A 12,467-nucleotide genomic window follows, 5' to 3' on the forward strand; every position below is an offset into this window, starting at 1 on the left:
TGTGGGGTGTGTGTGCTTTTTTGTGTGGTGTGGTATGGGGTGTGTGGTATGTGGAGTATGTGATATGTGTGTGTGGTATTTGGTGTGTGTGATGTGTGTTGTGTTTGTATGGCACGTGGGGTATGTGTGCTATGTTGTGTGGTGTGGTGTGGGGGGAGTGTGTGAAGTGTATTGTATGTGGAGTATGTGTGTGAAATATGATGTGTGGCATATAGTGTGGGATGTGTGCGTGAGGTGTGTGGTGTGGGGTGTATTGTGTGTTGGCTCTGTGTGTTGGGTGTGGAGTCTGGCAGGCAACCATCTGTTGAGTTATAAAACCTCCACCGTCTGTTGTTTCATCTGTGACATGGGTCCAATGGCTTCTTTCTCCAGGAGTCATTCTGAGCATTAAACAAGATACCGTCCAAACAGGGCCTGGTCCAAGTCGTTCCCTTCCCTTGGAGTCTGAGACCTTTGCTGTCTTTGGAGACAAGAGAGGAGGGAGCTGAGGCTGCTTTGCTGGGGTTGCAGATGGGACACATGGAGAACAGAGAAGTGCGCCGCCACTCTCCTCAGTTCCCTCCTCTACGTTCTGGCCCTCAGGAGAGGGTCCTGCTTCCATCATAACATGACTGGTCCCCTGCCACAGAGGTGTTTCCAGGTCAAAGGCCAAATGTTGGTGACACCCCAGGGACACTCTAGACTTAGAGTTGGTACCCCATCCTGCAAACCTGTGTGTTCTGGTGTCTGTTCAATATTGTTTGGACAACGAGTGGCCTGGTGTCCCTTAGGCACATGGGGGTAGGGGGGAGAATGTGAGGCAGGACAGGCCCTTAGGAGTCCTTCCGGCCTTGGGGCCCTCAGAGACCCTGGTGTTGGTGAGGAAAAAGACAAGTGGAAATTGAAGCCCTTGCCCCTTGACATCTGTCTCCCAGTTGGGGAAGGGGGCACAAAACAAAAGGAGAAAATGAGATGAAGCTGTTAGGAGTCCACAGCCTACTCACTTGTTGATTTGCTCCCCAAACTTGCTGAGTCTGAAAGGAATGCCTTGGTTTCCTGGTGCTGCTGTAACACAAGTATCCATGAAGCGGCTTTAAGTAGCAGAGGCTACAAGTCCAAATCAAGGACATTGGCCATGTCAGCTCCTTCTATGCTGGTAGTGTCCCTTGGTTCCTTGGCTTATAGGTGGTCCTCACGTGGCATCTGCCTTTCCCCCGTGTGTGTGTGTGTTCACTCTGCTTTTTAAACTCAGAAGTGATTAGGTTTAGAATTCACCCTCCATTGATATGGCCTTAACTAATAGATTATAGAAAAATAATTCCGTCACTTTGGATTGCGTTATACGAGGGAGTTACATGACATTGCATGCACAGGAAGAGTCAGGATTCCAACAGCTATTTTGGAAAGATGCAATTCAATAACAGGAAATATAAATAGTAAAAGAACTGGTCCCTGCCACTGGAAGGTTCTAGTCTAGGCTGGAAGACCAGACACCAGGTCCAAGCAGGCCTCTATACATCAGAGGTGTTGTAGAGCATCATGGATGTTGGTGTGGGTGTGGGCACTGGTGGACAGAATGTGTGTGTGTGTGTCGTGGGCAATGAGCTGTCACTGACTTGACCTAGGACCCCTCAGCCACAGGGGCGGATTACCCAATAACAACAATTTCACATGGGATTCAATTTGAAAAGAGGCTTTGGTTCTGTAGGTAGAACCACACTGTGGTTGGGAGACAGAGGCCAACTAGACCTAGGAGCAGAGTCTCTGATGTGCTGAAAAAATGAGAAATTGTTTACAGATTAGAAAGTAAGCCCATGTTTACCTTGCTTGCTGGGTAATCTGACACTGCCCAGTCGTCTACCTGGTGGACAAACTCAATGGAATGGGTCGTAGACTCTGAGTCTTGAACAACACCAACGTCTTTCCCCCTCTCTCTGCAGGGGGCGGAGGCAAACGCAAAGGAAAAAGTAAGAAGTGGAAGGAAATACTGAAGTTCCCTCACATCAGCCAGTGTGAAGATCTCCGCAGGACCATAGGTAAGTCCTCTGCTGTGAGGAGAGCAAGGAGTCTGGTAACAATCACACTGTGTGTATGGTGTTGTTTGCTCACTTCCAGCTCATAACCACTGTGTCTACAGCAGGACAAAACACTACCCGGTCCTGCCCAGTCCTCACAATCGTTGTGGTGTTTGAAGCATCTCATTGGGGTGGGTCTTCTTTTACTGGTGACTCTCCACTTTACCAAACATGATATCCCTTTCTAGGGACTAGTTCTTCCTGACAATATGTCCAAAGTACGAGAGATGAAGTATCACCATTGTCACTTTAGGGAGGAATCTGTCTGTACTTGTTCCCTCTTCTGGCATCCAGAGGACATTCACTGAGTAGAATGCAAATCAGTCACAAAACTGTGATGTCTTCGTGACATAAAGATAAAACCAACATTCACTAAATGATTGGCATGTGCCTGGAAGTAACCCTTTGTGTCCAGTGCTGTTGTTACCACCACCTTTCAAATGGGGAAAGTGAGGTGCAGACTTCTCTGAAGTCACACAGCTTGTGGGTTTGTGGTGGAGATGGCCAGGCCTAACCCCCAGGAACTTGTCATGATTCCTCCTTGAAGCCTGTCTTAGTTCTCTGGTGATGGTGATGGTGATGGTGGTGTATCACCAAGTCGGTTCTGACTCACAGGGTTTCCAAGGCTATCAGTCTTTACAGGAGCAGAAAACCTCATCCTTCTCACAAGGAGCAACTGGTGGGTTTGAACTGCTGACCTTGCTGTTAGCAGTCTAGTGCTTATCCGACAGTGCCATCAGAACTCCTAAATTAAGTCTAGCAATGCTTTCAATATATATGAAGCAGAGAAGCTTTAAAAAGTTCACAGGCACACAATGGAATACTAAGCAATGTTGAATTAAGACGATGAATCTGCAAAACACCTCGTAACATGGATGAACCTGGAGGACATTTGCTGAGTGAAATCAGTCAGTTGCAAAAGGACAAATATTATATGAGACCACTGTTGTGTAAAAGTTTTCTTGCTCAAAGAAACATTCTATGATGGTTACCAGAGTCCTGGTGTGGTGCTGTGGGATAAAGCACTGGGCCACAAGGTCAATTTGAACCACAAGGTCAGCGGTTCAAACTCACCAGCCGCTCTGCTCCTTGGAAACCCTATACAGGGTCACGATGAATTGGAACCGACTCAATGGCACTAAACAACAGCAACAAATGACAGTTACCAGGGATGGGGGAAGGGGAAATTATTCACTGGGTAAAGGGTAGACACATGTTAACTTGGGTGATCATGGTAGACGCAATATACAACAAGAGGGAGGTTGGCAGAGGAAGGACGGAGGCTGTGGGAGACATGGGGGAAGGCAGAGTAAACGTGACTAGAGGTGAATCCTGTTAACTGGTGGTTCAGGAGGGGATTGCACTCATTGTAAATGATACGAAGTGTATGATTTGTTAAATGTGGCTCTGACGATTGACTCTAAACCTTCTCTCGGTTCACAATGGTGTTTGGTGGGTATGTGCCACCGAGTCAGTTCTGACTCATAACGACCCTGTATAGGGTTTCTGAGGCTGTAAATCTTTACGGGAGCTGAAAGCCTCATCTTTCCCCCAAGAGACTGGGAGATTTGAACTGCTGATTTTGCGGTTAGCAGCCCAGTCTTAGTTTTCTCACGCTGCTAAAACAGAAATGCCACAGATGGGTGGCTTTAACAAGCAGAAATTAATATATTATCTCCCAGTTGGGAGGCTAGATGTCTGAATTCCAGGTGCCAGCTGTAGGGGACGTCTCTCTCTCGGCTGGTTCTGGACGAAAGTCCTTCTCATCTGTCTTCATGGGTGTAGGAGGTTCTCAGCACAAGGTCCTGGCTCTTCTTTCTTGGTGGTAGTAGGTTACGTGGATCTCTGTTCACTTGTTTAAACTTTAATATCTCAAAACAGATTGACTCGTGATACAACCTAATCTTGTCAATTGCATCTGGTCTCCTTAACATCATTGTTGTTAAGTGTTGTCCAGTCAGTTCCAACTCATAGTGACTCTGTATAGGATTTACAAGAAGCAGATGGTGAGTTTGAACTGTCGACCTTGTGGTTGAAACTGACTTCGAAATCCAGTGCTTTAATCCCACAGAACCACACCAGGACTCCCATTAACATCATAGACGTTAGAATTTACAACATATAAGGCGATTACATCAGACACAAAGTGGAGACGAGTCACACCATACTGAGAAATCCTGGCCGAGTTGATGCACATAGTTATATATTTTGGGGTTGCAGAGGAGGGACACAATTCAATCTATAACAGAGCCTAAGTGTCTAAATCTTTCCCTGGGAACTAGCTCCAGGCTCTGGGAGCTGAATTGTGGGCTGAGTGTTCAGTGGGACCTCTTGCTGAGGATATCAGTGTTTATGAAGGGGCCACCAATTTCAGGGGCCTGGCCCGTCCCCTCTGCCCACCACCTACACAGACAGGAACCTCCAACATGGAGCAAGCTCATATCTTGAAGGAAATGTCCACGTGGCTCTGTCTCTAGCCCCACTCATGACATGAAACCTTGGTGAGGAGGCCTGGGTGACTGAGACTGTGGAGAGAGGACATGACCATTCCATGTCATTGTCATGCTAAGTACATGCTTTGAAAACCGAAACCATTGAGAACTGAATACAGAGGAGGCTCTGTTACCCAAAGCACTCCCCAGACTCACTACTTTTATGGGACTTCTAGAGGGTTTGGGGGGATCTGCCCTGTGCCTGCTGTGGAGTGTGGGGCAACTCCTGCCATTCAGCATGGCTTCTCCCTGTTTCCCAGCTCAGGTGATACCCCAAGGCTCGCTCAGGCCTGGACCCCTGTGCCACTGGGCCTTCCCTTCCTGGTGTATGCCTGGCTCTAACGGAGATGAGGTACCTGCTGAATTAGTGTTGCCCCTGATTCAGGCAAGTGTGAGCCAGTGAAGAACATAGAGCTTTACAGGCTGGGAGAAGGTCCTCAAGACCATCTTAAGACTCTCAGGCAGATAGGAGTCTCTATGACATTTTTGGAACCCAGAGTGGAGTTGGCCTAAAGGATCAAGACCTCTGGATCCTGACAGACTAGGGTTCAAATTCCACCCTCTCTGTGCCCTGTGACAAGTTGCTTAATACTGCTGAGCCTCTATGTCCTCCGTTGTGAACTGCCATTATAGGCTAGTTGAGAAGATTAGATGAGATGTCGTGTGTAGATTAGATGAGATCCCACATGTAGAGGACTGGGAGCCCTTGTCAGCAGCTTATTACAGATTACCCAACAGCCACCGCCTTCCTTGGTCCTCCCTCGTTTGTGAATTTGGGTGTCTGTGTTACTCCTTAAAGATCATCTGTTTCTCTGAGGCACTGGGACAGGGTAAGAGAAGAGACGGCCTGTTTTTCTGGTGGCTGGCCACTTCTCCGGGACCATTTTGGTTTTCATGCTAATCTAAGCATGGAGAGACTAGAGCCTTTGTATGCATTCTCAGTAACTCTTGGTGTTGAGAGAGTCTATAGGTTTGGTGTCTCATTGTTGCTTTCACTTGGATTTCCCGGATTACCGTTGGGTTGAGCATCTCTCACATGTTGAGGATGGCACAAGACCGGGCCGTGTTTCATTCGGTTACATACGGCCACCGTGAGTTACAGTAGATACAATGGGACTTACCAGCACCAACAACAGCCAGCTAAGGTACACTGTAATAACAAACCACACCAAAACCTCAGAGGCTTTCTGTTATAAAGAATGATTTTATTTCTTGCTTACTCAGGGTCTGTTGTGGGTAGCGCTCCAGGCAACAGCAGGGACTCATACTGCAACACCTGTGACTTCTGGCCTCTTTAGTCACCGAGACCGGGCAGGAGAGCACTGGATGGTTTTGCACCAGTAGTTAAAGGCTTCGCATCACTTCAGCTCACTCCCATTGGCCAGAAAAGTCACATGGCCCCACCTAATGGCAAGGGGTAAAGGAGATCTATGAAAACTAGAAATTCCAGCCAACCCCACCAGTGTGCCCCCCCCCCTCCCCGCCCCGAGGTTTGTTCTTTGGTGATGGGGCAATGGTGGGGCCACCCACAGAAGCCAGAATGTCTGATCAGGCACAGGGAGCCAGCATGGGGTTAAGGCTGACTGGGAGGGGTGGCCCAGGGCCTGTGATTACAAAGGATTAAAGACTGATGATGGGAAGGGGGACTCACCCTTCCACAGGTGCACGTGACATTTTGTGGCATGAATACAGGTAGGAGAAGACAGTGAGGATTGTGAGGCAAGAGGCATACAAAGACCAGGTTAAAGTGGCCGAGAGAAGACAGGAGGAATTTGGACCCAAGTCTCAGAAATCACAGGAGAGTCACATGTCAGAAAAAAATTAGGGAGGGCTTGAGGGTGTGAGACCACTGGTGACTGTACCCAGCGCAGATCTGGAGGCTTTGGGCAAGTATGGATCTGTCTGTATGTCTGTCTGTCTGGGGAGTGTAAGGGTGAGCCAGGAGGCAGGATGATCAAGAATGAGTCAGTGGAAGGAACAGAGACAGCAGGCGTTGACTGCTTTTTAGAGAACTTTGGCTTGAAGGTTGGAAATTGGGGAAGGAAAATGGGGTACACACAAAAAGGGGAGCTGGGACGGAGGACTGGGCATGTTGGCGTAAGTACTGTGTGAGGGGAGATGTGGGAGAAAAAAGGGAGTAGGATATAGGGGCCTGGCTGGAGCTTTTGGCGGCTTCACCCTACTTGATGCCTCTTCTCTCCACTTCCTCTCCTGAGATTCTAACACTTGGGGGTGAACCCGCCCTGCCAGGTGCCCCTCCAGCCCCGCCTCCCATCAGTCCTCTCCAATCCTCCTAACCCCAGTGCCGACACCCCAGAGGACCCTGGGGACCCCCCAGAAGCACCACAAATAGTGCTCTCCTTCCAGTTTGCCGGCCCCTTCCCTGTTTTGCTTGCTTCCTTCTTGGGGTACCTGGGATCCCAGGATTTGGTACTGTGCTTTTCTGGGTCCTGGGCCTCACCCTAGGGCAAGGCTCTGTCCCCGTCTCTTTGAGTCCTTAAACAGTTCCTCAGGGGAGTGAGAAACATGTATACTGGCGTGTGAAAATGAATTCTTCTGTTCCCCTAATGATTACTGAAAAGATTCTGTGTCAATGGGGGCAGGATGCAGACAGGTCCCGGAAAACAGGAAGGCCGGCCTGAACCGACCTAAATGGGGGTTGAGTTGGGGCAGCAGAGCCCAAGCGCCTGCCCTGTTTACCGTCGGTCTCTGCCGTGTTTGTCCAACCTCTGCTGGGTCCACCTGGAAGGTACTCTCAAATAAAAACCTCATCGCTCCTCTCACCAATACAAACCAAACAGTGGCAAATACCACATTTATTTTCCTTGTGGACACATGAGCTCACTTTCTTCAGAAAGCTTTAATTCTTTGGGGAGGATGCCCCTGGTGGGCGTCATGCCAAGCTGGCAGGGCTCAGGGCAGCGTGGAGTGATGAGTTCTTCATCCTGGCAGAGCCCAGGAGGACCCAGGAAGGCTGCCTTTCTGAATTATCCAGAACAGTGGTCAGCAAACTCCCGGCCACCACCTGCCTTCAGCACTGCCCTGGACTACCACTATTCTTCTGGGCGACTGGGATTAAAGAAAATTGGATCCTGCTCAAACCACCCTAGCTAGCTCATTCTGCCACCAGGAATCGACCCCAAACTCCTTACCGTGGCTTTAGAAGTGCATTGACCACAGGGGAAGCCTACGGACTTCTTCTCCAAATATTGCTTTTACAGGCACAAAATACACACAGGGCTGTAATACAAGGTATTGTATTGAATATTTTTTGAATGTATGCTATGATCTTATTAAAGAGCTCTGGTAGCACAGTGGTTGCGAGTCAGGATGCTAACCTCAAGGTCAGCAGTTCAAAACAACCAAACGTTCCATGGAAGAAAGATGAGGCTTTCTGCTCCCATAAAGATTTACAGCCTCAGAAACCCTACATCGGCTTGCTGTAAGTCAGAACTGACTCTGTGGCATACAGCCACCACCACCACAGTCTTCTTAGAGTCCTGGTGTGGGATAAAGCACTGGACTGCAAGGTCGGTTTGAACCACAAGGTCGACGGTTCAAAATCACCGGCTGCTCCTTGGAAACTCTATACAAGGTTGTTGTGAGTTGGAACATCAACAATAGCAACATGGTCTTATGTATGCTTTGTGGTAAGGTCTAGTAGTCCTGGTGTGGCACTGTGGGTTAATGCGCTGGATTGAAAAGTTGTTTGAATCTCAAGGTCAGCGGTTCAAGACCACCAGTCTCTCCCCAGAAACCCTATTCAGGGTCGCTATGGGTTGAAACCGACTCGACAGTACTTATCAACAGCAGCAGCTGGCTGGAGTCCTGCTGCGGCGCTGTGGGTTAATACGCTGGACTGCAAAGTCAGTTTGAACCACAAGGTCGGGGGTTCAAGCTCACCAGTCACTCCTCAGAAACCCTATACAGGGTCACTATGAGTTGGCACCAACTTGACAGCACTTAATAACAACAACAAGCAGCTGGCTACTGACTGCAGTAATGTTGAACATGTGATGAGTGTAAGAGATAGATCCAAACATCTGCCACCACGCCAATGAGACTTGGACAGATCTGCCATTGCTGTTGGTGATGAGTCCCAGGCACTGCTAACATAACTGTGGGGTGTTGTCTACATTTGTGATCGGACGGAGGTGATGAATTTCCAGCTGGAGCTTGGTGAAAAGAAAGATGGTATGTTTCTCCATTTACATTCACGGACCTCCCTGAATTCTCTCCATTGACTTTTTGGGAGTCTGTGGACCTGGGTTACAAATCACCACCTGCCCTATGTCTGGCTGGCTTTTCCTTTATTTTGGACCCTTAGACCCTCCATTGTAAGAGACCTGGTCTAGTGCCGTGGGTTACGTCAGTTTGAGCCACTAGGTTGGGGGTTCAAGCTAACCAGCTGTTCCTCGGAAACCCTATACAGTGTTGCTATCGATCAGAACCGGCTCAATGGCACCTAACAACAACTCTTCCATGGTTGTTGTTGTTGTTGTTAAGTGCCGTCCAGTCGGTTCCGACCCATAGCGACCCTGTACAGGGTTTCTGAGGGTGTAAATCCTTACGGGAGTAGAAAGCTTCATCTTTCTCCCGCGGAGCGGCTGGTAGTTTCGAACCGCTGACCTTAAGGTTCGCAGCCCGATTCGTAACCACTACGCTACCATGGTACAAGTTACATTTTTTTCTTTGAGCTTCCCAAGCTTATTTCTAGTGTGGGCCTTTTCTACCTGTGGTTCCCTCTCTCTGGACTGCGCTTCCCTACAGCTTTCCCCATTAATCTTTAGGCTTTAACTCAAATATCACTGCTGTGCAAAAATCTTCCCCAAGATGGGCGAGGATGAGGATAGAATTCTTTTGATCCAATTGTGAGTAATTGTTATCATGACTAATTGTGATTTGTCACAACTGTGAAGGTAGAAGATGTGTAACAAAAAGGGGAGAGTAGATAATCTTTCATTCCAGGAACAGAGGACCCTAGAACCATCAAGAGGGAAGAACATGGGTGGAGTGTGGGATCCTAACCAGAGGTGCAGGGACACCAGAGACTGAAGCAGAGGTGAAGACATGGAGAGATAGAGCAGCTGAGGACTCCAGACCCATGGAATGAGAAAGGCTGTATGCCAGTGAGCAGGAGGCTGGCTTGCAAAATATGCCCTTTGGTCATTAAACAAATATATATTTTCTGTGTGTTTTGTGTACATCAAAAAAAAAAAGGTGAATAGAAGCAAATACTGTCAACCGATGGTGCATGAAGTGGATTGTAATCATTGCAGTGAAACAAAATACGATTGGTTGAGTGCAAAACTGGTGATCTGTCCTGTAAACTATCACTCAATTCACAATAAAAGCTTTCTTTAAAAAAAACCAAAAACCTTCCCCAACCGTATCCCAGCCCTCCTCTCTACACCCCCCCCCCTTCTTTTATTCCATTCTTCACCTGTTGGCTCTTTGTCTCCCACACCAGCAGACTGGGTGTTCTGTGTTTTGCCTGGTTTACCACATTATGAGGTCATCAAATATTGAGTGAATAAATGTGCAAGCTGAAGTATTTAATAAGGGTCCCATAAAAATATTGTGGCGTGTGCCTCCTTTACCCAAATTTACCTTAAACAATGATTTAGCCTTAAAGTGATAGACATTTGGACATAGCAGACACCTTAGCATTTCCTTTAGGATTCTGAGGGCCCGCTATGTGAGGAAGCCACGCTGGTGACTCCTGGCCTGGCTCAGTTTCCTCCACGGCTACACTGTGTTGTTGAGTTTTCATGGAATCCTAGCATGCCACAACTGGAAGGAACGGGAAATAAGTATCTTGTCCAACCATTGATTTCAAGATGTAAAAATAAACTTGAAGACCGGGAATGGCCTGTCCTGGACCTGCCCTGCCCTCTTCTCCTAGGCTATCCTTGACCAGACCCCTATGTGAGAAAAAAACACTCCCATCAAGGGGATTCCATCTCATGGCGACCCCACGTGTGTCAGTGTATGAATACACTCCCTAGGGTTTTCAGTGGCTGAGGTTTTGGAATTTGATCTCCAGGCTTATTTTTAGCGGTACCTCTGGGTTGACTTGAACCTTCAACCTTTTAGTCACCCGAGCTTGTTAACCATTTGCACTCCCCAGGGACTCCCCCAGCATCCTGCTGACTCATAAACATTTTTAATATCAGCCCTAGTCAGTACTCAGGGCAGAAACACTCAAAGAGATAGATATTTCTGCCTGTATATGTATATATTTTACAGTGTTAATCAATTTTGTTGTTGTTGAGAATATACACAGCAAAGCATTCAACAATGCAAGTTTCTACATGTGCCATTTAGTGACATTGATTATGTGCTTTGACTTGTGCAAACATTCTTACCTCCTTTTTCTGAATTATTCCTTTCCCAAGGACATAAACTCACTGCCCTCCAAGGTTCTTATCTGATCTTTCAAGCTGCTGTTGCTACTTTGATCCCATACGTTGTTGTTTTTAAGTGTGGTCGAGTCAGTTCCGACTCATAGAAACCCCATAGAGGGTTTCTGAGGCGCAGCTGGTGGGCTTGAACTGTCAATCTCGTGGTTCAAAGTCCAGCGCTGCTCCTATAGTGCCACACCAGGAGTCCTTGATCCTATATGGTGGTTATGTGCCATGGAGTCGGTTCCAACTCATAGCGACCCTGTACAAGGTTTCTGAGGATGTAAATCTTTACAGGAGCAGAAAGCCTCATCTTTCTCCCGCAGAACAGCTGGTAGTTTCGAACTGCTGACCTTGAGGTTAGAAGCCCGATTCGTAACCACTACGCTAACAGACAGAGCTCCTTTGATCCTATATAGATAGTTCATAAAGAGCATAATGCTCAATTGTCTTGTGTTTTATGTTATAAGAATGTGTTGTTTTTTCACTTGCTTATTCAACAAATGTTTATTGAGTACTTAATGTGTGTCATACACGGGGGGGGGGGGGGGGGGACAACAAATAAGAAAACCAGGTCTCTATTCTTACAAAGTTCATTCATCCCTAGGGGGACAGGCTGATCGGTGAACTGATAAAGAAATATGTGATGACAAAATAAGAACTTTCCCTGATGGCAAGAACAAGGTCACTGAACTGCAGAATAGTGATGAGGGTCCTTGCTCATCAGGAACAGCCTCCTAGAGACAGTGATATTATGCTGAGTTCCATGGGCATCTCTTTATATAAACTCCCCAAGATCATAGATATGTCTTTTTCATCTTGATGTCTCCAATATTGACATAGTGAGTTGATGGTTGGATAGCTGACTGGATGGCTTGTTGGATGGATGGATGAATAGATGGATGAATGGAGAGATGGTTGGATAGATGGGTAGGTAAATGACTGGCTGGCTGGATGAATGGGTGGGTGGATGGATGGATGAATAAATGGATGGATGGATAGATGGTTGGATGAATGGGTGGATGGATGGAGAGAGGGTTGGATGGATGGGTAGGTAGATGGATAGGTGGATGGATGGGTGGATGGATGGATGGTTGGATGAGTGGGTGGATGGATGAATGGATAGATGGATGGGTGGGTGGATGGATAGATGGTTGGATGAATGGGTGGATGGATGGATGGATGGATGCATGGAGAGACCTTTGAATGGATGGGTGGGTAGATGGATAGGTGGATGGATGAATAGATGGATGGATAGATGGTTGGATGGGTGGATGGATGGATGGATGAATGGATGGAGAGATGGATGGATGGGTGGGTAGGTGGATACGTGGATGGATAGATGGTTGGATGAGTGGGTGGCTGGATGAATAGATGAATGGATAGGTGGATGGATGGAGAGATGGTTGGATGGATGGGTGGGTAGATGGATAGGTGGATGGTTGGGTGGGTGTATGGATAGATGGTTGGATGAATGGGTGGATGGATGGATGGATGGACGGACGGACGGGTGGGTG

At 47.6% G+C, this 12,467-nt stretch overlaps 1 protein-coding gene across 1 annotated transcript in view; it reads left to right on the forward strand.

Annotated features, from left to right (window-relative positions):
• Positions 1-12,467, forward strand: part of GRK5 (G protein-coupled receptor kinase 5) — a 262,097-nt gene that overhangs the window by 116,695 nt on the left and 132,935 nt on the right. Inside the window, exon 2 of the mRNA XM_006831403.1 lies at positions 1,920-2,015. Within this exon, the coding sequence (XP_006831466.1) occupies positions 1,920-2,015 (96 nt within the window). The remainder of the gene's footprint in view (positions 1-1,919; positions 2,016-12,467) is intronic.

This window comes from Chrysochloris asiatica, unplaced genomic scaffold (genome assembly GCF_000296735.1).
Source record: "Chrysochloris asiatica unplaced genomic scaffold, ChrAsi1.0 scaffold00003, whole genome shotgun sequence".
NCBI lineage: Eukaryota > Metazoa > Chordata > Mammalia > Afrosoricida > Chrysochloridae > Chrysochloris > Chrysochloris asiatica.